Below are 27,391 nucleotides of genomic sequence, written 5' to 3'. Positions count from 1 at the left end.
TACAGACATTTAAATGCTACAATATAGGACATAAGGTAGCGTTTGTTGACTGAGTGAGTCAAGGGATATGGGGAGAAGGCAGGCACAGGTTATTGATTGGGGACGATCAGCCATAATCACAATGAATGGCAGTGCTGGCTCGAAGGGCCGAATGGCCTCCTCCTGCACCTATTTTTTATGGTTCTATGTTAAAGAGTGCTTGCATTGCATAATCAATATTTTTGTGTCACAGCCTGCTGCAGGTGGTAATTTTCTCCTTGTATATTCTAATATTTTGCTGATACTGTGACCTTGTGTGACGCATCCAATTGGAAAAAAATATGAGAACAGTGGGTTAGTCTGATATTTCTTCTGTTTGACTGTCGAGTTCCATCTTCTATCACATTGTTTGTTCAAGCTCTGGTATGATTTGGTTTTTCCTGTCAGTTCATTAGGATTCATGTGTAAATTATCTAACCTGATTCACTCCAATCAAATCCTTGAGTACAATTCCACAGAGTATCCACTGCCTGACAGTGGTGTCCTTTGGGGATCTCTCGGAATTAATAAAAATACTCAAGGGGCTACAGAATACAACAAAGCCTTCAGCCACCTAGCCTTCAAGGTGCTCATGCTTCGTCTGTTCAAGCAGGATTACATATAAGATTGTTAAGGGCTTGGACACGTTAGAGGCAGGAAACATGTTCCCGATGTTGGGGGAGTCCAGAACCAGGGGCCACAGTTTAAGAATAAGGAGTAAGCCATTTAGAACGGAGATGAGGAAACACCTTTTCTCACAGAGAGTGGTGAGTATGTGGAATTCTCTACCTGAAAAGATTGGAGGCAGATTCTCTGGATGCTTTCAAGAGAGAAAGCTAGATAGGGCTCTTAAAAATATGGGATATGGGGAGAAGGCAGGAATGGGGTGCTGATTGGGGATGATGAGCCATGATCACATTGAATGGCGGTGCTAGCTCGAAGGGCCAAATGGCCTATTGCACCTATTGCCTATTGTCTATTGATTAGAAAACAATCATAATATTCTGCAACACCTTGACATGTACTCTTTCTTTTCTCCCTCTCCTTGCAAATACAAACTCCGTGTTGCCTTCCTTAAGGCGCCCTTAAATTTTGAATTTGGGTGAGCTTAAGGTCACCTGCCCTATTTTTCTTCGTTTGGCTTATGCCAATTTTAAAGTTTTTTTTTCTGCACCGCATTTTGTTACTACATGTAGGAAAATTGTTGGTACTCCTCTTAAATGATGATTCTTACAACATTGAATTTCGGGTACAAATGTTAATGATCTGCATGCTATTTTCTTTCAAAACATTACCAGGTTTTTTTTTACTTCTGTGATGGGGACAGAGCATGGGAAATGTTCTTGAAAGTTACAGATTTTTGTCTTCAAATCCTGGCTCTGTGCAGTGAAACCATCTGTATATTAATTGCACCCACAACTGCTATTTCGGCATATTTTGACGATTAGCAGCTGATTCTCCAGCTGTATTTGGCAATGAAGGAATATTAAATCAATTTTATTAGGCATGCTAACGTCTGCCAGAGCAAATTGTATTGCAGCTCCAATTACAGCTAAACCGCTAGACATAACCTTCCATGAGGAAGAGCACATTCCATGCAAGATGAAATCATATGTCAAATGATTGTTTAACTTCCAATTGCAATCTTAAATTAGCAAATGTGCCCATGACATAGCACTCCCAGTTGCTGACCATTTTAACTCCTCTTTCCGTTCCCATACTAACCTTCATGTCCTCGACCGCCTCCACTACCTGGATGAAGCCACATGCAGACTAGAGGAACAACAATTCATATTCCACATAGGTAGCTAACAACCCAAAGGTAGGAAAATTAAATTCTCCAATTGTAGAAAACCTCCAACATCCCCATTGGCCTCTTCTTTCTTCACCGCCTGTTCAACCCCACTGTGACTCTCCTATTGCCCCTCCTCACACATTCCTTCTCTGGCTTCACAATTCACAACTCGTTAATCCCTTTTTTAACACCCGTTTTTATCTCTTGCTTTTGTTCCAACCAAAGATAGGCACAAAATGCTGAAGTAACTCAGCGGGTCAGGCAGCATCTCTGAAGAAAATGAATAGGTGACATTTCAGGTCGTTAACCTTCTTTAGCCTGGTGCATTGTTGGCTATGGAGGGAGAGGGAAACTAGAGGTATGCAAAGGAACAAAACTTGTGTGGGGAAGGGATGGAGAGAAGGAATGCTAGGGTTACTTGAAATTAGAGAAATCAAATTCATACAGCTGGATTGTAAGCTACCCAAGCAAAATATGAGGTGTTGTTCCAACCATCTGCCTATCAAAAATCTGGGTCACCTGTTGCTATTTTGTAGTGCTCCTCCCAGCTGCTGAACGTTTATTGTCACTATACATGTACAGTGAAACTGAAAGCTGCTGTATTCAGTGCATACATACAATTTAGCACAAAAACAAGAAAAAGAAAAAAAGAAAAACAACCTTCCATGAGGGGGGGGGGGGGAATAGCACAAATTCTGCGGCAAGATGACATCATATATCAAATGGAAGTCCGTGTTTAACTCAGTGCATGTGTGAATTGCAATAGTAGATATAATTAAAGCAAATTCCTGAGTCTGTTTGTCCATGTTTGATAGCACTCCCGGTTGGCTGACCATTTTAAACTTTCCGTTCCCATACTAACCTTTGCCCTGTCCTCGATCGCCTCCACTACCTGGATGAAGCCACATGCAGACTAGAGGAACAACAAATTCATATTCCACATAGGTAGCTAACAACCCAAAGGTAGGAAAATTAAATTCTCCAATTGTAGAAAACCTCCAACATCCCCATTGGCCTCTTCTTTCTTCACCGCCTGTCCTGAGACTCTCCTATTGCCCCTCCTCACACATTCCTTCTCTGGCTTCACAATTCACAACTCGTTAATCCCTTTTTTTACACCCGCGGTAGAGTTATCTCTTGAGTTTTTGTGTTCCAACCAAAGATAGGCACCGCTGCTGATGCTGAAGTAACCCAGTCGGGTCAGGCAGCAGATCTCTGAAGAAACGCCGTGAATAGGTGACATTTCAGGTCGTTAACGGGGGATAAGTCTTGTGCTTCCTGAAGTCGACAATGAGCTCTTTTGTTTTCCTGGTGTTCAGAGCCAGATTGTTTTCTGCAACCAGGTTGTCAACAGAACGAATCAGTAGTGCCTCGTCACTGATAAGTCCGACCACAGTAGTGTCCACAAATTTGATGGTGCGGTTGTTGTTGTGGGCCGGACTACAGTCGTAGGTGTACAGTATAAGAGGGGGCTTAGCACACAGCCCTAAAACTACTCAACCTGCGAGTGGAGGAGGTGTGGGGAAGGGTCTCACAGTCTGGGGCCGGTTGGTGAGGAAATCCTTTATCCAGGACATGCTAGGGTTACTTGATTGTATTAAAGGCCAAACTTAAATCCACAAAGAGCAAACGTCAAAGAGAGCTACGGTAAATGGCGTCTTCTGTGGATTCATACAGCTGGATTGTAAGCTACCCAAGCGAAATATGAGGGTGGTAGATAGTGTTGGAGGACCAACCTCTCGAAGCACTTCGTGATTACCGGAGTGAGGGCCACAGGACGGTAGTCATTAAGGCTCTTGATGGTAGACCTCTTCGGCACAGGGACGATTGTGGCTGATTTTAGGCAGGACGGAATAACTGCCTGGGCCAGGGAGAGGTTGAAAATTCTGGTGAAGATGGCAGTGAGCTGGTGGGCGCACGCTTTGAGCACCTTACCAGGGACTCCATCTGATAAAAGCAGATAAAAATGTTCAGAAATTTACATGGCTTCCAGTATTGGCAATTGAAATGTAACTGCCCGAGGTGGAGCAGTTAAATCTGAATGTGATCAAGATATCAGACTCCATGGGGATTGAGAGGTTGGGGCTGTGGAAGATAATGGAAGGATTTGAAAACAAGAATGAGAATTTAAAAATAATTTTTTTTGATTTTTTAACTGAGAATTAATTTAAGTTTGTGTGCTGGTCTCAATCGTGAAGTCCTTTGGTACTTGGTGTGAGTTAAACGTGGACAGCATGTTATGTTTACACAGAACAAGGGGGAGTGTGGGGAAGAAAGGTTGTGGGAGGTTACCAAAAAATGGAGAATTCTCCCAAGTTAAGGGTGTAGCCATGGGCACTCGCCTGCGCCCCATCTATGCGTGCCTTTTTGTCCATCCAAGTCAAGTCAACTTTATTTGTCACATACACATGCAAGGTGTGCAGTGAAATGAAAGTGGCAGTGCCTGCAGATTGTGCAAAAACAACAGAGCAGAATAGAACAGAACCAGTATTTACATTTTCAGGGGGGAAAAAAAGTTTTTTAAGACACAACACAACAGTAAATTAGTCCCTGGTGAGATACGAGTTTACAGTCCTGATGGCCTGTGGGAAGAAACTCCATCTCATACTCTCTGTTTTCACAGCATGACAGCGGAGGCGCCTGCCTGACCGTAGCAGCTGGAACAGTCCGTTGCTGGGGTGGTAGGGATCCCTCATTATGTTGATGGTTTTGGATCTGCACCTCCTGGTGTATAGGCTTTGCAGGGGGGTGAGCGTAGTTCCCATAGTGCATTCTTCCGAACCTACTACTCTCTGCAGAGCATTCCTGTCCTGGGCAGAGCAGTTCCCAAACCAGAATGAGATGTTGCCGCACAAGATGCTTTCTACAGCCCCAGAGTAGAAGCACTGAAAGATCCTCAGAGAGACTCTGAATTTCCTCAGCTGCTTGAGGTGGTAAAGGTGCTGCAGCAGTATGTGTTGTCCATGTCAGATCCTCTGTGATGTCGATTCCCAGGTATTTAAAGCTGCTCACCCTATCCACAGTAGTCCCATTTATCTCCAGTGGTGTCAAACAGTCCTTGTTTCAGGCATACACTGATCCCAACCCCAAACTATTTCTCTGCTACATTGATGACTGAATCTGGACTGCCTCCTGCACCCATGCAGGACTCGTACACTTCATTAACTTCACCACTAACTTCCACCCTGCCCTGGACCGTCTCTGAGACCTTTCTTGAACTCTGTTTCCATCGCAGGGGACAGAACATTTCACCCCATCAGCCTCCGCACCCAACACATCATCCAATCACATCTTCCCCTTTCCGCCTTCCGCAGAGACTGCTCCTTCTGCAACCCCTTGGTTCACTCATCCCTTCCCATTGAATTTACCCCTCCCCAGGTACTTTCCCCTGCAACCACAGGAGATGCAGCATCTGTCCCCATAACTCCTCCCTCACCTTCATCCAGGGACTCCAGCAGTCCTTCCAGGTGAGACAGTGATTCAATTCACATGCACCACCTCCAACCTCATCTACTGCATCCAGTGTTCCTGATGTGGCCTCCTGTACATCGGTAAGACCAAGTGTAGACTTGGCAACCGTTTCACTGAACACGTGCTCGGTCCGCCAAAGCCCACTGGATCTCCTGGTTGCTAACCATTTTAACTCCCCTTCTCATTCCCATGTTGGCCTTTCTGTCCAAGGCTTCCCCCATTGCCAGAGTGAAGCCACATGTAAACTGGAGGAACAGGATCTCATTTTTCAGGTAGTCCTTGGTTTCGCCTTCCTTCCCCTCCCCAGCTCTCCCACAGCCTACTGTCTCCGCCTCTTCTTTTCTTTCCACCCACCCCCCAAAATGTTAAAGATTTTCCAGAATGGAAACTAACGTGTTATAGTTACCAAAGTAGTGTCTCAATTCTGGTAATTGAAGACCTGCACTAAATTGATCTTTGAGGTTTCTTTGTGTAATTTATAATTATTGTCGGCTCTTAGCGAAGGCCAGTTGTACATGATCAGATTGGTTTAATTCTATATGGTAATGTGATTAAATTTGCTCAGCTGTGATATGAAGTATTTTTCAAATTAATCCAAAATACCATCAATCTTCTACCACTATTCTCCAAAGTAGCTAGCTTTCCATGCAGAGATAATATCAATTTTGTGATGTTTCTTTTTTGTTCCCTCTAGCACAGACTAGAATTATATCCTTGACTGAAATCAAAGGCAGGTTAAAATTGCCGTTTTGTAGCAACAGTGACTCTGAGCTTCCAGTTGCCTGCTACTCTGACATGTATCCTTGGCTTTCTGCACTGTTGTAATGTTGCCCATCATTAGCTTGAGAAACAGCGCCACATCTGGTCTGTTGCCACCTTCCAATCTCATCAAGTGGTTGTTCTGGTATAATGTGATATTTGCATTCCTAAGAAAACTGGTGGTGTAAAAAAATTGTGCTGGAGGAACAATTGTCACTGGGGAGAAGTGTGTTGGGGGGCGAGAGAGCTCACAATAAAGGTTTTTTCCCCTTGCAGAATTTTTAAAGCTAAAGATCTTTTAAATAGCTTTGTTTATTTTTGTTACTGTTAAAAAGGGTTAACTAAACATGGGTTTAGTGTGTGGTCATGATTAAATAAAATAATTATGGAGAGTTAATTTTCCCATGCAGAAATCGTTACTTATTGTTCCCTGCAACCAGTTTTCAAATAATTGTATGAATTTTGATGTCTACACTCACATGGAGAGAGCTGTGGACCATGGAGTCAAATAAGTTGAGCTTCATTATCAGAGCCACATATGACACCCTTCCCTCTCCCACAACCTAAATCTTTAGCTGGGAGAGGATCCAGCCTGCCCCCTGTGTGCAGTTCCAGCAAACCTCAAGCACATCCTGGTCGTTTGTAAGACCAGCCTAACACAAGGCAGATACACCTGGCGACACAACCAGGTGCTGAGGTGTTTGGCAGCTGAACTCGAGTGCAAGAGAGTTACCACCAACGCCATGCCTATCAATGCCCAGATAACATTCCCGCAAATACCATCCTTCATCCGGGAAGGAGAGAAACGGAGGACTAACCCCTCGCCTCTCAACTCATGCCCACTGAACGCAGCCAGGGACTGGGAAATGCGTGTTGACATAGGCCAGAGGCTTTCGTTCCCAGTTGAAATCGCAGTTACCAACCTGTGACCAGACCTCGTTCTCTGGTCCAACTCCTGTCGGCGTGTTTTAATCATTGAGCTGACGGTCCCATGGGAGGTGGCTGTGGACGAGGCTAATGAAAGGAAAAAGCTTTGATATTCAAACCTTGCAGCAGAGGGGAGAGGTTGGAGTGTAAGGGTGTGTCCAGTGGAGGTGCGGTAGCCAGTTCAACCGCAAGGCTCCTGAGGGAAGTAGGGAGGGAGTCAAAGGGCTGGCACAAGGGAGGGCAATAAAAGAACTTGCCAATGCCGCCGAACGGAGCAGCCACTGACTGTGGCTGAAGAGGAAAGATACTGTCTGGGCTGCCACGTGACCATCTAGAGGCTAACAATAAGACACACACCCAGGTCTGATCAACCTGCGGTGGGCCTGCCTCGATTGAGGGTGTCTTGTGATAAAAGGCCAAAACACTCAGTGGCGTTGAGGTACACAACTGAAGATGTGTCTGATTGTTAGCAAATTCACCTAGTGGTCATACCCAAGAATGTCAATTGTAGTGAAATCTTAGGGATTGTAACATTCAGTCATACTAATCAATCTGTGCCATATCTACTTCACATTTACCAAATCCCACTGCACTGAACCCATTCAGGTCCAAAAATCTGATAATATTTTTTGTTCCATTAAATATACTGAAAGCCTGAGCAGCTGCAGTCACTGAAGTGCTACTTGATTTGTTAAGCACATCCTAAATTTTACTTATTTGCAGCATCTGCAGTAATCTGCTTTTTATTCCTATTTGTATCATAGTCACATAGGCCTTGTGTCCCACTAAATCTATGCTGCCTATCAACTACCCTTTTGTATTAATCTGTAGCGGGACCAAACGTGGTGAGTAAACAGTTGCTTTATTCAGACATAATAGGCTTGAAGTACATACATTTTTGGTCCTCTAACATACTGAGTCGTGGCTGCTGCAGCTGAGCAAGTGTGTTTACTAGAGCTCAGCTACCTGTCGACTCCTGATCTCCAGGTGAAATCTGCTTATGTAGCAGGACATTCCCCTTAACCCATGACATTACGTGACAGCCCTCATAACCACTGAAGAGGGTTCAACAGGAAGTGGTCTGACTATCAGCTGACGCCACAAATCTTGCATTAATTTTGATTCAATTTATTGTCATTGCACTTTTCAGTGCAACTAAATGGTTTAGTCTGCAGTCATAACATAGAATAAATAACAAACACTCAACACAGTTTAAAGTCCCAAAGTCATTGTCTCTTCCCTCCTTGCTCTCCCTCTCCCTCTGCGCTGAGGCAATCCAAGCCTCCGATGTTGTGACCCCGCCGGGTGATGGTAAGTCAGTCCCGCGGCTGAATCCGTGCTCCGCAAACGGGCCGGTTCAAACTCCGCGGCCCAGGGCGGCCGAAGCTGCCGTCCTCCAGTCCAGCGGACGCAGCTGTAGTTGCGGGAGCTCCGGAAAACAGAACTCGAGCTCCCGACGATGTCGTCCACTGGCCCACGGCCGAGCCTCCGAGGCTCCAAAGTTGGGTCGCACCGCAACCACAGCCCCGAAGACGGCCAGCCTCGCGTTGGTAAGTCCTGGCTCTGCCTCCGCAGCCTCGAGGTCGGTCGCAGTTGGAGGCCGCCAGCTCCGCGATAGGCCTCAGCGCAGAGGGACACGGATACGGCAGGAAAGGTCGCATCCCCCCAGAAGGAAGAGTCATAAAACATGTTACACCCCCCCCCCCCCCACACATACACAACTAAATAAACTGTAATAAACTAAAAACGGAACAAGAGAAAACAAAAGACAGAAAAGACAAACGACATCCCATTTGGTTTTATTCTTCACTCATTCTCACCAACAATTTACATTGGCCTGTTAGCCTATAAAGCTACGTTTCTTTGGAATATAGGAAAAAATAACAGAATATTTAGAGGAAACCCATGAAGTCAAATGATGTGCAAACTCAATTCAGATAACTCCTGAGGTCAGGTTTGAACCAGGGTCTCTGTTGCTGTGAGGCAGCAGCTCTTTCAATTTATTGCCCCCTTGCCACTTTTCCTACCATTATTTTACGTTACCCCTTCAAGTTTGAAACTAACTTTTGAAGCTTTCCTCATTATTTTCTTCTTATTATGTGTTGAGTGTGTGTGTGCGCAGTTTTCCAATGTTGCTGTAATTGTGTCATTAAATTGACAGTGGTGCAACATTGATTTTAACCTCCAGTTTAGAATGTGCCTGCTCTTTAAGTTTGTTTTTGATTTGTGTTTTAGGTGGACGTTGATCTATTAAGTTTCACACTCGGCAATACTCCTACATTCATAAGATGGCAGCAAACAAGACCAAAGGCCAGAATTCCTTGGCACTGCACAAAGTCATTATGGTTGGGAGTGGTGGTGTGGGGAAATCTGCCCTAACACTGCAATTCATGTATGATGAGGTAAGAGTATTTCTATTATACATTTTTTTTCTGATGTCATTTTAAATTCTTGTACTGTCTTGACGGTTTACCTTCTTAGAAGTTCAATGTCCTGCAATAAACATACAAAATGTTCTCATTAATAAAACCAGGGAACATTTAAAATGGCACAATTGTCAGAATAAAATTACTTTTTCTTACATATGTTCAAATTTTCCTATTCAGTGATTTTATTCCAGATTGTTGGAATTGCTGCATTAATCTGATTGCTCTGGGCTAGAAGTAACTGCAGTAAGTGTGTGTTTATATATTTCATATGATGGAACAATTGCACTAGAAGAATTAAATAACCAGACCTCTTTTCCAGTTTGTTAGGTCCTCGGCTCTGTTACATATATTTTCATTCTTGGGTGGTGGTGGGAAAGGGAGGAGGAGGAGGAATGTAGTGGCTGTTAGATTATTGGTAATTCCTAATTGTCCTGAGAAATGTTCTATAGTCAAGTCAAGTCGAGTTTATTCGTCACATACACATACGAGATGTGCAGTGAAATGAAAGTGGCAATGCCCGCGGACTTTGTGCAAAAAGACAAACAAACACACAACCAAACCAATTATAAACACAATCATAAACACACGTATTCTTTTACATATTAAATATTGGAAGGAAAAACGTTCCGTAAAGTTAGTACCTGGTGAGATAGGAATTTACAGTCCGAATGGTCCCTGGGAAGAAACTCCTTCTCAACCTCTCCGTTCTCACAGCATGGCAATGTAGGCGTTTGCCTGACCGTAGCAGCTGGAACAGTCCGTTGCATGGGCGGAAGGGGTCTCCCATGATTTTATTGGCTCTGGAGTTGCACCTCCTGATGTATAGTCCCTGCAGGGGGGCGAGTGAAGTTCCCATAGTGTGTTTGGCCGAACGCACTACTCTCGCCAGAGCCTTCTTGTCCTGGGCAGAGCAATTCCCAAACCAGATGGTAATGTTTCTGGACAAGATGCTTTCCACAGCCGCTGCGTAGAAGCACTGGAGGATCCTCGGAGACACTCTGAATTTCCTCAATTGCCTGAGGTGGTAAAGGCGCTGCCTTGCCTTACTCATGAGTGCTGAGGCGTGTGATGTCCATTTCATATCCTCAGAGATGTGGACTCCCAGATATTTAAAACAGTTCACCCTATCCACAGTATCCCCATTTATCCTCAATGGTGTGTACGTCCTCGGATGATGTGCCCTCCTAAAGTCCATGATCAGCTCCTTAGTTTTTTTGATGTTCAAGAGGCGGCTGTTGTCCTGGCACCAGAGTGCTAGATCAGCCACCTCCTCCCGGTAGGCCTTCTCATCGTTGTCTGAGATCAGGCCCACCACCACAGTGTCATCAGCAAACTTAATTATTGAGTTGGAGCTGAACCTAGCCACACAGTCATGTGTGTACAGGGAGTACAATAGGGGGCTGAGGACACAACCCTGGGGGGGATCCTGTGCTCAGGGTGAGGGACTTCGATGTATTCCCTCCCATCTTGACTACCTGGGGCCTGGCGGTGAGAAAGTCCAGGACCCAGGCACACAGGGAGGTGTTGAGCCCCAATTCCAGTAGCTTTCCGGCCAGTCTGGTGGGGACTATCCAACGTGACAAAAGCCACAGTGGGTAAAAGAAATATGCAGTAATGCTGCTGTTGTTCTCTTGATTTTTTGGGGATTTTTTTTGTATTCAAATTTATTGTCATTGTCTCAATTAGAGACAACAAAATGAATTTTCCTTAGGCAGTATCATAAAAGTAAATAAATAATAAATAATAAAACATATTAAAAATAAAATTGAATTTAATTAAATAAAAAAAATAAAAGAATAAAAGAAAAGCACAAACACAGAAAGTCCACGACACAACAAAACACAGTGGCACCAAGGTGAGGAAGGCACCATAGTCCAACCAGCCTCCCCTCCGACATTCCCAGATGTTCATCCGTGGTCTGGGCCTTCCGAGCACCCGCAGTCGCCGCACCGGGCGGCCCGATGTTCAGGCCCTCACGCCGGGCTGGTGGAACGCCGACGCCGATCCCCGACGGTGAACATCCTCCTCCTCAGCAGCCCGGACCTCCCGATCAGCCACCTCCCGCAGCCGGAGTCCACAGCTCCTGAGTCCGCAGGCCGAGCCGGGCGGAGTCGCAGGACCCCGCGTTGTTGATCAGCGCCGCCCGCGTTGGGAGCTCCGCAAACCGCAGCTCCAGGATGTTGGTGCAGCAGGTCCAGCACTCCGGGCTCCAGACGGCGATCCCCGGTAAGGCATCGCCAGCCCCGCGATGTTACAGCGCTGTCACGCCGCTGCTGGAGCTCTGGCCGATCCCGGCAGGAAAGGCCGCGCCAATCCACGTAGGTAGGCCGCTGTGGAGGGGGGGGGGCGAGGACGCGAGTCGAATAATAGTCGCGTCCTCTCCAGGAAGCGACCGAACGACGGTATCCCCCACACCGTGCCCTCTTCCCCCACATAAAGACATTTTAAAAAACAGAAAAAACACACTTTAACATAACTAAAATAAGAAAAAACAAAAAGATACCATTTGATACAAACTGAGTGACAGGGTAAGGCACTTGAGTGTAGCCAGAGATAACCGTATTGGTTTGGGGTTGGAGTAAACTATTTAAGGTTGATGGATTTTCTGTAAAATATATATGGATTTTCTGTAATAAAATATATTGGTCAGCCGATTGAGTTATTGGGTCGATCCAACAGCTTTGTAGTAATTCACACCATTTTTCAATAATCATATTTCAATTAATTCAGTTTTTCAACAGTGGGATTGGAATTATTTCCATTCCCAGCTATTTTCTCATTTCCATTGTTTAACTTTTGCATAAAATTAAAGCCAGATTAATTTGTTAGTTAATTAGTTTTTAGGAGTGAAGAGGAATTTCACTTCTGCATGAAAGGATGAAAATTAGGAATTGCCTTCCTATTAAATGGCAATATGTTTGTTAATTCAGTGATTTACATGTTTTGGTTTACCAAAAATATTAAGAGGTATTGATAAAAGGTTATTTGGATGTAGTTCACATGTGAATCAGTATTTCACTGTAAGCATAATTGGCTTGAGGATCTTTTTGCCGTTCCTCTGATATAGGCAAATACCAGGTGGCGCCAGCAATGGCTGCCTCGCCAACAGTCTGTCTGTCCTTTCCTTCTCTGTTTTTTAGTATGTGTTAAATGTATGTTTTAGTGTTCTTTAGCTGGTGTTATGTGTGGGGGGGACTTTTAAAAATGTCTTACCTCAACGGAGATGCAATTTTTTTTCCTTCCTTTTTTTCCCCCGTATCGTATCTTTGTTTTAAACCTATCACTTTGCAGAAGAGTCTCAGTACATGATTAAACAATATTTCATGTTTCTTCCTTGAACTTCACATTTTTTTAAATGTATATATTTTGTAATGCATAAAAGCACATGTTGGATTTCAAGTAGCAAAGTCAGATGAACTGTTGGCGTAAACTGAATTCTAAAATGCTGATTTGTTCCTGTTTCCCACCCAAACTTCAGTTTTACTTCCAGCAAGTTAGTGTCCTGAACCACAAAACCTGTATTGAATTTCTGTTTCTAACATTTGTTTTAGTTTGTTGAAGATTATGAGCCTACAAAAGCAGACAGTTACCGGAAGAAAGTGGTGCTGGATACTGAAGATGTCCAGATAGATATCCTGGATACTGCAGGTCAAGAAGATTATGCTGCAATCAGGGATAATTATTTTCGCAGCGGTGAAGGCTTCCTCTGTGTCTTTTCCATCACTGAGCAAGAATCTTTTGCAGCTACTGCTGATTTCAGGTACATTTTAAAAATCCCTCCGAATGAACATGTTTTTAGTTAGTTTAGATATACAGTGCAGAAACAGGCCTTTCGGCCCACCGAGTTCGCACAGACCAGCGATCCCCGCACATTAATACTACCCTACGCACACTAGGGACAATTTTACATTTTTACAAAACCAATTAACCTATAACCATATAACAATTACAGCACGGAAACAGGCCATCTCGGTCCTACAAGTCCGTGCCGAACAACCTTTTTTCCCTTAGTCCTACCTGCCTGCACTCATATCATAACCCTCCATTCCCTTCTCATCCATATGCCTATCCAATTTATTTTTAAATGATACCAACAAACCTGCCGATACCACTTCCACTGGAAGCTCATTCCACACCGCTGCCACTCTCTGAGTAAAGACGTTCCCCCTCATGTTACCCCTAAACTTCTGTCCCTTAATTCTGAAGTCATGTCCTCTTGTTTGAATCTTCCCTATTCTCAAAGGGAAAAGCTTGTCCACATCAACTCTGTCTATCCCTCTCATCATTTTAAAGACCTCTATCAAGTCCCCCCCCCCCCTTAACCTTCTGCGCTCCAGAGAATGAAGACCTAACTTATTCAACCTATCTCTGTAACTTAGTTGTTGAAACCCAGGCAACATTCTAGTAAATCTCCTCTGTACTCTCTCTATTTTGTTGACATCCTTCCTATAATTGGGCGACCAAAATTGTACACCATACTCCAGATTTGGTCTCACCAATGCCTTGTACAATTTTAACATTACATCCCAGCTCCTATACTCAATGCTCTGATTTATAAAGGCTAGCATACCAAAAGCTTTCTTTACCACCCTATCTATATGAGATTCCACCTTCAAGGAACTTTGCACGGTTATTCCCAGATCCCTCTGTTCAACTGTATTCTTCAATTCCCTACCAATTACCATGTACGTCCTATTTTGATTTGTCCTGCCAAGGTGTAGCACCTCACATTTATCAGCATTAAACTCCATCTGCCATCTTTCAGCCCATTTTTCCAAATGGCCTAAATCACTCTGTAGACTTTGGAAATCCTCTTCATTATCCACAACACCCCCTATCTTGGTATCATCTGCATAGTTACTAATCCAATTTACCACCCCTTCATCGAGATCATTGATGTACATGACAAACAACAAAGGACCCAACACAGATCCCTGAGGCACCCCACTAGTCACCTGCCTCCAACCCGAGAAACAGCCCACCATTACCCCTCTGGTATCATCAGCCACTGTTAATTGCTATTCCTGCATTTATACCAACAGTTGAACCTTCTTAACCAACCTTCCATGAGGAACCTTGTCAAAGGCCTTACTAAAGTCCATAGACACATCCAAACTTTACCCTCGTCAATTTCCCTAGTAACCCTTCAAAAAATTCAAGAAGATTAGTCAAACATGACCTTCCAGGCACAAATCCCACTGTTCCTAATCAGACCCTGTTCTAGATGCTTATATATATTGTCTCTAAGTATCTTTTCCATTAATTTGCCCACCACTGAAGTCAAACTAACAGGTCTATAATTGTTGGGGTTTCCTCTTAGAACCCTTTTTAAACAATGGAACAACATGCGCAGTACGCCAATCCTCGGGGACTATTCCCGTTTCTAATGACATTTGAAATATTTCTGTCATAGCCCTGGCTATTTCTACACTAACTTCCCTCAATGTCCTAGGGAATATCCTGTCAGGACCTGGAGACTTATCCACTTTTATATTTTTCAAAAGTGTCAGTACTTCCTTTACTTTGAAACTCATAGTATCCATAGCTACTCTACTCGTTTCCCTTACCTCACATAATTCAATATCCTTCTCCTTGGTGAATACTGAAGAAAATAAATTGTTCAATATCTCCCCCATCTCTTTTGGCTCTGCAGATAGCTGCCCACTCTGTCTCTCCAATGGACCAATTTTATCCCTCGTTATCCTTTTGCTATTAATATAACTGTAGAAACCCTTTGGATTTACTTTCACCTTACTTGCCAAAGCAACCTCATATCTTCTTTTAGCTTTTCTAATTTCTTTCTTAAGATTATTTTTACATTCCTTATACTCCACAAGCACCTCATTTACTTCATGCTGCCTATAATTATTGTAGATATCCCTCTTTTTCCGAACAAGATGTCCAATTTCCCTTGAAAACCAGGGCTCTTTCCAATTTTTACTGTTTCCTTTCAACCGAACAGGAACATAAAGATTCTGTACTCTTAAAATGTCCCCTTTAAATGTCCTCCATTTCTCTTCTACATCCTTCCCATAAAACAAAATGTCCCAGTTCACTCCTTTTAAATCATCTCGCATCTCATCAAAGTTAGCCTTTCTCCAATCAAAAATCTCAACCCTAGGTCCAGTTCTGACCTTCTCCATAATTATATTGAAACTAATGGTATTGTGATCACTGGACCCGAAGTGCTCCCCAACGCATACCTCCGCCACCTGTCCCGTCTCATTTCCTAACAGGAGGTCCAGCACTGCCCCTCCTCTAGTAGGTACCTCTATGTATTGCTGCAAAAAACTATCCTGCACACATTTTACAAACTCCAAACCATCCAGCCCATTTACAGAATGTGTTTCCCAGTCTATGTGTGGAAAGTTGAAATCTCCCACAATCACTACCTTGTGCTTACTACTAATATCTGCTATCTCCTTACATATTTGCTCTTCCAATTCTCGTTCCCCATTTGGCGGTCTATAATACACCCCTATAAGTGTTGCTACACCTTTCCCACTTCTCAGTTCCACCCAAATAGCCTCCCTAGATGAGCCCTCCAATCTATCCTGCCAAAGCACTGCTATAATATCTTCCCTGACTAGCAATGCAACACCTCCACCTCTTGCCCCTCCAATTCTATCACACCTGAAGCAACGAAATCCTGGAATATTTAGTTTCCAATCACAGCCCTCCTGCAACCATGTTTCACTGATTGCCACAACATCATACTTCCAGGTGTCTATACAGACTCTAAGCTCATCCATCTTTCTTACAATGCTCCTAGCATTAAAATATGCACATTTAAGAAACCCCCCCGTCTCTTCTTCTCTGTTTATTTCCTTTTTTTTCTTTCTCCTCTTGTGTCCGAGTGCTTCCCTTTTCTGCTTCCTGCCTCCCATTCTGTCTATTACCTTTCGCTATTTGAGTCCCTCGCCCCCTACGAACCTACGAACCTGTACGTCTTCGGAGTGTGGGAGAAAACCCATGCAGGTCATGGAGAGAATGTAAGAACTTCCTACAGATAGTACCTGTAGTCAGATCGAACCCGGGTCTCTGGCGCTGTAAGGCAGTAACTCTACCGCTACACCACTGTATCTCCTCAACCGATGCTATTGTATTTTGTGTTTTTACTGTGTAGAATTAAGATGTTTACCTGCTAAGGGAGTAGCTAGAACAAGGAAAGCAATATTGGGTTGGGTGATAGTCAATTTTTGTTTCCAACAAGCAGAATTTGACCATTTTATTATTTCAGATATTTGAGTGTGTTATGAGCCCCAATTTAAAATGTAACTAACATTTTCCATCAAATGCTCTATTTAACATGCAGAGTTGTAATAGTGCCCTTATTACATTTTCACATGAAAGATATAGAAACAAAGAACTGCAGATGCTGGTTAATACGCATAAGGACACAAAGTGCAGGAGTAACTCAGCAGGTCAGGCAGCGTCTCTGGAGAACATGGTTAGGTGACGTTTCGGATCAAGACCCTTCAAACTGAAGGTGGAGGTGGAGAGGAAAGCTGGAAAATGGTTGGAGGTTACCTAAAATTGGAAAATTAAACGTCCAAACCAATGGGTTGTAAGCTATTGGGTTGGGTTGGAAGCCACTCTCCATTCCTGCTACTTTCTTCTCCCAAATTCGCAATCTGCAACTCTTCAAACATATCTCACTCCTATTGTTCTTATGTCGGGCCTTTGTTCAGACCATCTGCCTGTCAAAAAATCCCTTGCTTGTGCTGATCTATTACATGCTATGCTTTGTCCAGCCTCTCCACGTTTTTCCAGCTTTCTTCTCCCCACCCCCTAAATCAGTCTGAAAAGAGTGTCAACCAGAAACGTCAGATATCCATGGTATCCAGAAATCCTGCCTGACCTGCTGAAATACTCCTGCCATTTGTCCTTTTTCATGTGAAAGATGTAGTCTGGTTAATTTTAGTTTATAATAGTATGCTTCTATGGATTAATATGAAACAGAATTTAAAAGACTGATTTGGGGTTTACCTTCTCCAGGGAACAGATTCTACGGGTAAAGGAGGATGAGAATGTTCCCTTTCTGCTAATTGGTAATAAATCAGATTTGGATGACAAACGACGAGTGTCTGCGGATGAGGCCAAGAGCAGAGCTGAACAATGGAATGTGAATTACGTAGAAACATCTGCAAAAACAAGAGCCCATGTTGATAAGGTGCGCTCAGTGAAATTTCTAAGGAAAATATAGATGCTGGAAATCTGAAATAAAAACACATTTTAGAAATATTCAGTACATGCATCATCAACCATGAAACTTAGGCTGTGGGCTGAGCATCAAAAATGTGTCTAGAAATCAACTTTCATGACCCATGTCTCGGAATTACATTAAATTTTGCACAGATTTAGATAAAATATAATTGAGAAGAAAGTTATAATTCGGCAGTGCCAAAAGTTGCACATTAATTAATTAAACTAATTAGAAAATGAGATCGAAAAAAGTAAATCCATCTAGTGTCCAATGCCCATATTACACCACGGGGAGCCTATTTCCATGTTGCAGTCTATTTAAACCATTTATTATACCATATATATATAAAAACATCATAAAAATATATATGACGTGAATATGATTGTAATCATATATAATTATGTATAATTAGTTCAAGTGAGTTTATTGTCATGTGCCCCTGACAGGACAATGAAATTCTTGCTTTGCTTCAGCACAACTGAACTTAGTAGGCATTGACTACAAAAACGGATCAGGTTGTCCATATACCATTATATAAATATATACACACATGAATAAATAAACTGATGAAGTGCAAATAACAGATTTATAACAGGCTATTAATGTTCAGAGTTTTGTCCGAGTCAAGTTTAATAGCCTAATGGCTGTGGGGAAGTAGCTATTCCTGAACCTGGTCGTTGCAGTCTTCAGGCTCCTGTACCTTCTACCTGAAGTAGCAGGGAGATGAGTGTGTGGCCAGGATGGTGTGGGTCCTTGATGATACTGCCAGCCTTTTTGAGGCAGCGACTGCGATAGATCCCCTCGATGGAAGGGAGGTCAGAGCCTATGATGGACCGGGCAGTGTTTACTACTTTTTGTAGTCTTTTCCTCTCCAGGGCGCTCAAGTTGCTGAACCAAGCCACGATGCAACCGGTCAGCATGCTCTCTACTGTGCACCTGTAGAAGTTAGAGTCCTCCTTGACAAACCGACTCTCCGTAATCTTCTCCGGAAGTAGAGGCGCTGATGTGCTTTCTTAATAATTGCATCAGTGTTCTCGGACCAGGAAAGATCTTCAGAGATGTGCACGCCCAGGAATTTGAAGCTCTTGACCCTTTCAACCATCGACCCGTTGATATAAACAGGACTGTGGGTCCCCATCCTACTCCTTCCAAAGTCCACAATCAGTTCCTTGGTTTTGCTGGTGTTGAGGGCCAGGTTATTGTGCTGGCACCATATGGACAGTTGCTCGATCTCTCTTCTATACTCTTGACTCATCCCCATCAGTGGTACGTCCCACAACAGTGATGTCGTCAGCGAACTTGATGATGGAGTTCGCACTATGACCGGCTATGCATTCATGAGTATAGAGTGTAGAGTTATAGAGTATGAGGGGGCTGAGCACGCAGCCTTGAGGTGGTCCCGTGCTGATTGTTATCAAGTCTGACATATTTCCACCAATACGAACAGTATGTGGTCTGAGAATGAGGAAGTCGAGGATCCAATTGCAGAGAGATGCGCAGAGACCCAGTTCTGTGAGTTTGGTAACCGGCTTGGAGGGGATGATTGTATTAAAAGCTGAGTTGTAATCAATGAATAACAGCCTGACATATGAGTTTTTGTTGTCCAAGTGGTCCAGAGCAGACTGGGCGGTAAGCGGACTGCAGTGGGTCCAGGTTTTTGTTGAGGTAGGAGTTGATTTGTGCCATGATCAACCTCTTAAAGCACTTCATCGCCACAGGTGTTAGTGCCACAGGTCGATAGTCATTAAGGCACGTCACCTTACTCTTCTTGGGCACTGGTATAATTGATGCCCTTTTGAAGCAGGTGGGAACCTCAGATCTCAGAAGTGAGAGGTTGAAAATGTCCGTAAAAACTCCAGCCAGTTGATCCGCACAGGTTTTTAGAACACAGCCTGGTATTCCATCAGGTCCAGGCACTTTTCGAGGGTTCACCCCTCTGAAGGATTTCCTGACGTCGGCCTCTGTGACTGAGACTGAAATACCATCACAGCGAATGGGGGCTCGGGAAGGCACATTGGTGTTCTCCCTATCAAAGAGTGCATAAAACGCATTGAGCTCATCAGGGAGTGATGTTTCGCGGACATTCGAGCTGCCTCCTGATTTCGCCTTGTAGGTGTAGGATTATATTATATTATATATAAAAATGATATATAAAAATAATATGAATATAATTGTGTGTTTTTTGAATGAGACTGCCGCAGAGGTCCGATCCTGAACCAGCCTAATTAATGGATGAGGATAGTTCCTGTAGGTTTCCCGTTTACTGAACCCCACTGACTGCCAGTGTGCAGAGTGGGGGGTCATGGCCCTAATGGGACTGGGCAGTGCCAGGCTGGGAGGCAAAGGCATCTTCCACTGACAGGAAAATGCCTAACCTTAACCCTAACCCCCCCCCTTCTTGATGATGATGATGGTGGGGAACAGTACTGACCTGCACGCCACCCGGGCCACATTCAGCACCACCATAACGCCGGCTCCGTCGGACCGCCCACTCGCTCGCTGCAACACCGGCCTACCGACAGCCCGACCGACCCCTCGCAGCATCCACCGGCTGTCCAACCACTCCAGCACCCACGGTGACCTGACCACTCTCACCACCACCGGTGACCTGACCACTCTCACCACCCACCGACGGCCCGACATCCCGACCGATCCTTCACAGCATCCTTCGGCCTGCTGACAAGCCCGACCGACCCACCCTGTCCCTAACTCTACATTTGTTATTTATCATTTTTATTTAACAGTTCACATCATATCTTTATAAAGATAAATCAATTGAAAAACAAAATTATCAGCAAGGTTAGCATTACCTTTATTCCTTGGAAACCTTGTTATTGTTTTGATGTAATGAGGAGGCAGCCATGATCCCAGGGCCTAGGGACCATAAAACAAAGCGCGGGATTGGTCAATTTGCGTCTGACCTCAATGTCAAACGTGCATTGTTTGGACAATTACTACTTGGAAAATTGGAAGTTTTTGTCATATTTTTAAAAAATGTGCAGGTTTTGTTCTTGACGAGTTTCAGGTATGATTTATATAATATGTTTACACAATATGTTAAAAATACACGTAAATACATGATTTGAGTCACAAACTTGAACGAAAAAGCTTCTTAGCCCACAGCCTAACTGGAGTTTCAGGCTGATGACTTTAAAATGTCAATTTATTTTAACAGATGGAACATAAAACAGCACAGGAACATGCCCTTTGGCGTACAATGTCTATGTAGAACATGGTGCTGGGTTCAAATAATCTGCCTGCATGCGAATCGTATTCCTTCATTCCCTACATATCCTTGAACCTGTCTCAAAAACTCTTAAATGGCACTTCCATAAACTGCCTCCACCCCCAGCACTGGCACCACTTCCATCATCCACTGCTCTCTGTGCTTAACAAAATATTGCCCTGCACATAGCATGGAAACAGCCCCTTAAGCCCAAAGTGCCCACACAGGCCAATGTGTCCCATCTACATTACTCCCGCCTGCCTGCATTTGGCCCATATCTGTCCAAATGTTTCTTGAAAGTTGCGATAGTACCTGCCTCAACTACCTCCTCTAGCAGCTGGTCCATACACCTACCAACCTTTGCTTGAAAAAGCTACCCCTCGGGTTCCTTGTTTAGTTTAGAGATACAGCGTGGAAACAGGCACTTTGGCCCACCATGTCGGTGCTGACCAGCGATCCCTTCACATTAACACTTTCCTACACAGGAGGGACAATTTTAAACTTATACCAAGCCAATTAACCGACAAACCTGTATATCTGCAGAGACGATCTCGGAGATAAGTCACGCAGGTCACTGGGAGAACGTACAAACTTTAACCCGGGTCTCTGGCACTATAAGGCAGCAACTCTACTGCTGTGCCCGCTGTTCTTATTAAATCCTCCCCATATCACCTTAAACCTAAGTCTACTGGTTCTCAATTCTCCTACTCTGGGCAAGATACTCTGCGCATCTACCCATTCTATTCCTCTCATGATTTTGCACACCTCAATAAGATCACCCCACGTCCTCCTGCGCACCAAGGAATAGTCCTAGCCTGCTATCTCCCTATATCAGGCCCTCGAGTCCTTGCAACATTCTCGTAAATCTTCTCTGCACCCTTTCCAACATGACAACATCTTTCCCATAACATGGTTCCCAAAACTGAACACAATACCGTTCACGGTGTAGGTTTGCCCATGTCAGTGTACCCAAAATGCAACACCTCATATTTCATTGCATTAAGTTTCATCAACTACAACTGGATACTGGACTTTCTAACCAACAGACTCCAGTCTGTAAGGTTAGACAAGCACACCTCTTCAACCCTCACCCTGAACACCGGCGTTCCACAGGGCTGTGTGCTGAGCCCCCTCCTCTACTTCCTCTTCACCTACGAGTGCACACCTGTACATGGTACTAACACCATCATCTAGTATGCAGATGATACAACAGTGATTGGCCTCATCAGCAACAACGATGAGTCGGCCTATAGAGAGGAGGTCCAGCTCCTAGCAGCATGGTGCGCTGACAACAACCTGGCCCTTAACTCCAAGAAGACCAAGGAGCTCATTGTAGACTTCAGGAAGTCTAGGGGCGGCACGCACACCCTCATCCACATCAACGGGACGGAGGTGGAACGTGTTTCCAGCTCAGGTTCCTGGGGGTCAACATCTCCGATGACCTCTCTTGGACCCACAACACCTCAACTCTGGTCAAGAAGGCTCACCAGCGTCTCTTCTTCCTGAGGAGACTGAAGAAGGTCCATCTGTCTCCTCAGATTCTGGTGAACTTCTACTGCTGCATCATCGAGAGCATCCTTACCAACTGTATCACAGTATGGTATGGCAACTGCTCTGTCTCCGACCGGAAAGCACTGCAGAGGGTGGTGAAAATTGCCCAACGCATCACCGGTTCCGTGCTCCCATCCATTGAGTCTGTCCAAACCCCCCCCCCCCCCCGGACACTCCTCCCACAGGAAAAACATTATGACTGTATGCATGTAAATAGATTTATTTATTGAAATCATATTCTATGTCGCTCTTCCAGGAAGATGCTAACTGCATTTCGTTGTCTCTGTACTGTACACTGACAATTAAAGTTGAATCTGAATCTATTCCTCAGCCCACCTGGCCAACCAATCAAGATCCTGCTGTAAATTTTGACAACCATCCACAATTTCTACGATATCATCCACTTTTGCGTCGTCTGCAAACTTGCTGATCTTGTCGTGTATGTTCTCATGCAAATCATTGATATGGCTGACAAACAGCGATGCACCCAGCACCAAACCCTGAGGCACACTGCTAGTCACAGGCCTCCAGTCCATTCAGCTATCTCTCCTTGAATCCGATAGGATCTTACGTTGCAGAGCAGGCTTCCATGAGGAATCCTTTCAAACGGCGTACTATAATTCATGCATACAACGCCTAGCTCTGACTTCATCGACCTTTTTGATCACATCCTCAAAAACATTGAATCGGATTTGTGAGACACGACCTCCCACGTACAAAACCATGTTGACTATCCCTAATCGGCCCTTATCCATCCAAGTGCCTGTATCCCTCAGAATACTCTAGTACCATTCTGACCACATGTTAAGATCACTGGCCAGTAGAAATTCTTTAGATTTCAAGTCTCCGTTGGCCTAGTTCTGTAGTTTTGTTTGGCTGAAGAAAGAAGGGAGGAACAGTCCTATTTGAATGGGTCACGATAGGAGGATTCCTTCATTTTTTGCTATTGTGACCTTGCAGGCACGGAAATCGCTATCTAAACATGGGGACGACACAATTTCTTGGGCCTGTGGGCGGTAACATCGGGAGTTGACCTGGTTGGTGACCAACTCCGAACTCCAGCAATAGCAGCTTTGTCCGCCCCGAATTGTGGGGCTTCAATCGACCCATTCGCGGGGCTTCAACATCGGGAGCCTCGATACAGCAATTTGACTGCGAGGCGGTGGAAGATCCGGGCCAGGCCGGGTGATGAAAAGCCCCGTGAACGGGCTGGTACAAGCTCCGCTCTAATGATCTTTGCTCCACAGACGTCTCCCTCCTCCAATCACTGCCCTCTATCCTCAGTCCCACCCCCCTACTTCCGCCTCCGACCGACAACTCTCTCCTCCAATGATCGCGCCGAAACATGGTCCCCCCTCCCCACACTGCTTGCTGACTGACGTATCTCTCGTCTAATCGGCGCCCTCGATCATTAGTCCCACCCCCACTGTCTCGCGGAAAGCGTAGATTTCTAATTGCTTTTTTTCCACTGAGTTTTAAAATACGGATTACAAAACGGGGTGGGGCGAAGAGGATTGTCCCCCACCTCTCAAAACATGGAGGGGACGTGTGTATGTCCCCAGGATTTACGCCCCCCCCCCCCCCCCTGTGACCTTGTATCTGCTACTGGAAAAAATTATGTCGTGTTCCCCTTGTTAAGGGATTATTGAATTGTGATTTATTTTCGGGAAAAAAAAGAAACTGTGATAAATATTTTCCTGTTTAATGCTTTCATTCTTCCAAGAGTGCTGCTGTCTTATCTCTTCCATGTTGTGTATAGACTTCTTACTTCAAGTTATTTCTTTCCTTTAAGATTTTTTTTGATTTGATGAGGGAAATAAGAGCAAGAAAAATGGAAGACAGCAAGGAGAAGAATGGAAAGAAGAAAAGGAAAAGCATAGCTAAAAGAATCCGGGAAAGGTGCTGCATATTATAAACTTGGCAGACTAAACTACAAGTCCAAACGTACTACGTATCTCGTTTCATTTGCTGTTCTGTCAGTGATTGAAGGAACATTATGACTTGCATATGCAGCTTTCGGAAAACATGAATTGGAGCCAACATCACGACAAAGGATCAGGAGGTTTAATGTCAATCCAAAGTGCTTTTGTGCTGTCACTTGCTTTGGGTTTATCGTTTTACTACGTACCGTTGGAAGGTTATTTAAATGGATCTTCTGGGAAAGGTTAATCGGTTCAGTCAATTAAATTACAAAATGAAGAGGTAACTCATTTCTCTCTCAAAGTAATGCATTTTGTTAAATCATTTTGAGCCCGAGCTATTTAACTTTGCAGATTCTCTATAATATTTCTTTTGTTACCTTACTACAATTATTTTATGTGCTAGTATTTTGGAGATAAATATTTGGTATGAAGTGGAGATTGCTCTTGCCAAATTTGTGTGCTTTAAAAAAAAACTCTATCTACAAGTTCAGTTAGTAATGCTCGTTTTTCACCTTTGAATTTTTTATCAAATGCACTTCCATCAAGAATGATCCTAAGCTGTTGCTATGTGAGACAAAACTTGGTGCATTCTGGTTTGGAAAGTGTCACTAAGAATGAAACAGATTAAACTGTGAAACAGTGAATCTCAAAAAAGATTAGTATGAGTTATTGGCAGCTTACCTGTGGACATTTTGCATCATTTTGACCTTTTGAATACGTTGATAACCCATTATCAGCTTTTAATTTGGAGCTGTATTTCTGATGATGCAGGTTACAAAGCAAAATTATGCTTCTTTGGCACTGTGAAATTAATAGGAAAAATTTGCACATGCACGTTTACCACTGTTTTCTTTTGCAGTATTGTATACCAGTTTATTTTGTGAGATGTCAGGAGTTCATGGAATTTTTAAATCATTGGGACTCAATAACAAAATATAGTACATATTTTCTAAGTCTTATTGACGTGGTCTAAGTAAGTACAAGAGCATTTGCTGTTGAACTCTACTATTTTGTCAGTGGGTCAATTGAAGATATTTTACATGATTAAGTATTGTGTTCCTAAAACAGACTACATTTTGTTTTGCTTTGAATCTGACTTTGCAAAGATCTGACTTTGTTGTGTTTTGATATTGACACTAAAAATCGAGAGCTATGTTGCAAATGCTTGAGCTTGAATTACGATCTCCAGTTTTTAAACTACAAGTAATTTATTATATCGCCACCACTGAATTGATGCGCTTTTCACTTTGGGTTAACAATGGGGCTTGTTCGTACTAAATTTTAATTTTGGTGCTTTGCTTGAATATGGGCTTGGTTTGTTTTTGCTTTACTAACTTGTATAAGATAAAGTTTCAAGATATTTTAACATAACCTGCCCACCCAGAAAGTCACTGAACATGTATTAATCAGCAGATGAACAGCTGTTTTTTTCCAGTGCATCTATGTGAAAACATTTAAGAGTATTTTATGATTGGGTGCAACATTCTGTCTTCCAAGATGTGCATTTCCCATTTGGCAAGATGGTTCAAGTATAAAATTTAGAAGGCCTGAAGTTACGCTCTCATAATATGGGAGTGCTAGAATGATTTCAGTGAGCATGAGTTGCTGGGTTTGCTTAAGTCTCAGGTCAATAAACTGGGACACTATTCAGGTTTTGTGTTTATTTAACTTGCTAGAATTGCATGTAAATAGATTTCACTTTGTCATATCAAAGTAATTGTAAGTGGAAATCTGAAGCAAAGTTTTGATTTTTCAAATGATTCACTAATGCACAATAGATGTGCATATAATCAAGCTGGGCTGTACTGTAGCAAAGCAATGTAAAACTTGTAAATATAAACTTATCTGAATATGCCTTAAATTAAAACTTTTACAGGTGACATCCAATATGAATGTGGTAAATGAATTATGCAGATGAAATCTGCTAAAAAGAACTTCAGTCCTGTAAAACAGTGCCATACTTTTGGTCCTAATGGTCTAGAACACAATACAATTAAATGATGCATTTTAGTTCCAATAGCAGTTATACAATTTCTGTAGAAATATGTGTTGTCCGTTTTACAGCTTCCAGCCCTGCAGAGAACCTGAAGAAATTGTAGAAGAATTATATGTTTGGTTTGAAACCACATCCATTCCAATTTATTCACTTTCATTTGGCAGAGGATAAGACTAATTTTAACAAAGGTGCAGATGAATTCTTCAAAGTTCAACGAGAAACGTGAGGACAATGTCACTAAAGCTGGAGTGCTGGGAATTTAGAATGTATACTCTATTGAATATTATTTAGTCTTTTAGATGTACCATTTGCCTTTTCACATGTATATTCAATGTGTTTTTCACACTAGGGGTTTATTTGTATTGTATAGAATTGGGGGATACTGTGATGAATTGTTGCAATATATATAAGCCTTGTTTAGACTTTAGTTTGGACCCTTTTTTTCTACTTTGTGCATTGCATAGCTGTGAAATTTGTATGGAAGTGTGAATTTGAATCTAACTACTAACCTGAGGCTCACGATAAATGTGAAGCTAGGCTATTATGGTGTAATGAAGCTGAAAAACACGGTTAAGTGATGAAAGCTGATGCCCTTGCCCGACAACAATTTTAATTGTATGTTAAACCACCCGAAATAAAATTGTGTTTTTACAGCCTCTTGTATTTCTTATGCAGCATCACTTTGGTTGCTAATAATATATTTTTATGTTCTGCAAATATTTGTGCCAAGAAAAGTAACTTTAGCCACAATTCCATTCCCTTACAAGAAATTAAGTTATTATCACGAGAGGTGAGATACCATCAGGACACTGAATCGGAAGCAATTACTAACAAGCAACTAGCAGCATTGACCAGATAGCATTGTGATAATTAGAGGAAGTCTCTGATGTTAAGAAGGAATGTATGAGGAATCATTTGTGTTTGGATAGAATAATTTGAGAAAAACAAAATTACTGGATGAACTCAGTGGATATCCTGTGGAGGGAATGGACAGATGGCATATGTGATCAAGACCCTTCAGACTTAGTTGAGCTGAGGGGGGGGGGGGGGGGGGGGGGGAGAGCAGGGGAGAAAGCTTTGTATTTAGATTT

The 27,391-nt window shown here is 43.3% G+C and overlaps 1 protein-coding gene across 2 annotated transcripts in view; it reads left to right on the top strand.

Annotated features, from left to right (window-relative positions):
* The window catches only part of ralaa (v-ral simian leukemia viral oncogene homolog Aa (ras related)), a 33,212-nt gene extending 6,256 nt beyond the window's left edge, over positions 1-26,956 (top strand). Inside the window, exons 2-5 of one of the 2 annotated variants that reach the window (XM_055633828.1) lie at positions 9,206-9,372; positions 12,951-13,159; positions 17,398-17,572; positions 24,175-26,956. In XM_055633828.1, the coding sequence (XP_055489803.1) occupies positions 9,259-9,372; positions 12,951-13,159; positions 17,398-17,572; positions 24,175-24,297 (621 nt within the window). In that variant the 5' untranslated portion in view covers positions 9,206-9,258 and the 3' untranslated portion in view covers positions 24,298-26,956. Of the gene's footprint in view, positions 1-9,205; positions 9,373-12,950; positions 13,160-17,397; positions 17,573-18,480; positions 18,616-24,174 lie in introns of those variants that run through there. The other variant, XM_055633829.1, reaches the window with a different exon arrangement.
* Positions 26,957-27,391: the final 435 nt, after the last annotated feature.

The sequence above is a fragment of the Leucoraja erinacea genome, chromosome 4 (genome assembly GCF_028641065.1).
Source record: "Leucoraja erinacea ecotype New England chromosome 4, Leri_hhj_1, whole genome shotgun sequence".
Taxonomy (NCBI): Eukaryota; Metazoa; Chordata; class Chondrichthyes; order Rajiformes; family Rajidae; genus Leucoraja; species Leucoraja erinaceus.
This window is presented reverse-complemented; position numbering and strand designations above follow the sequence as displayed.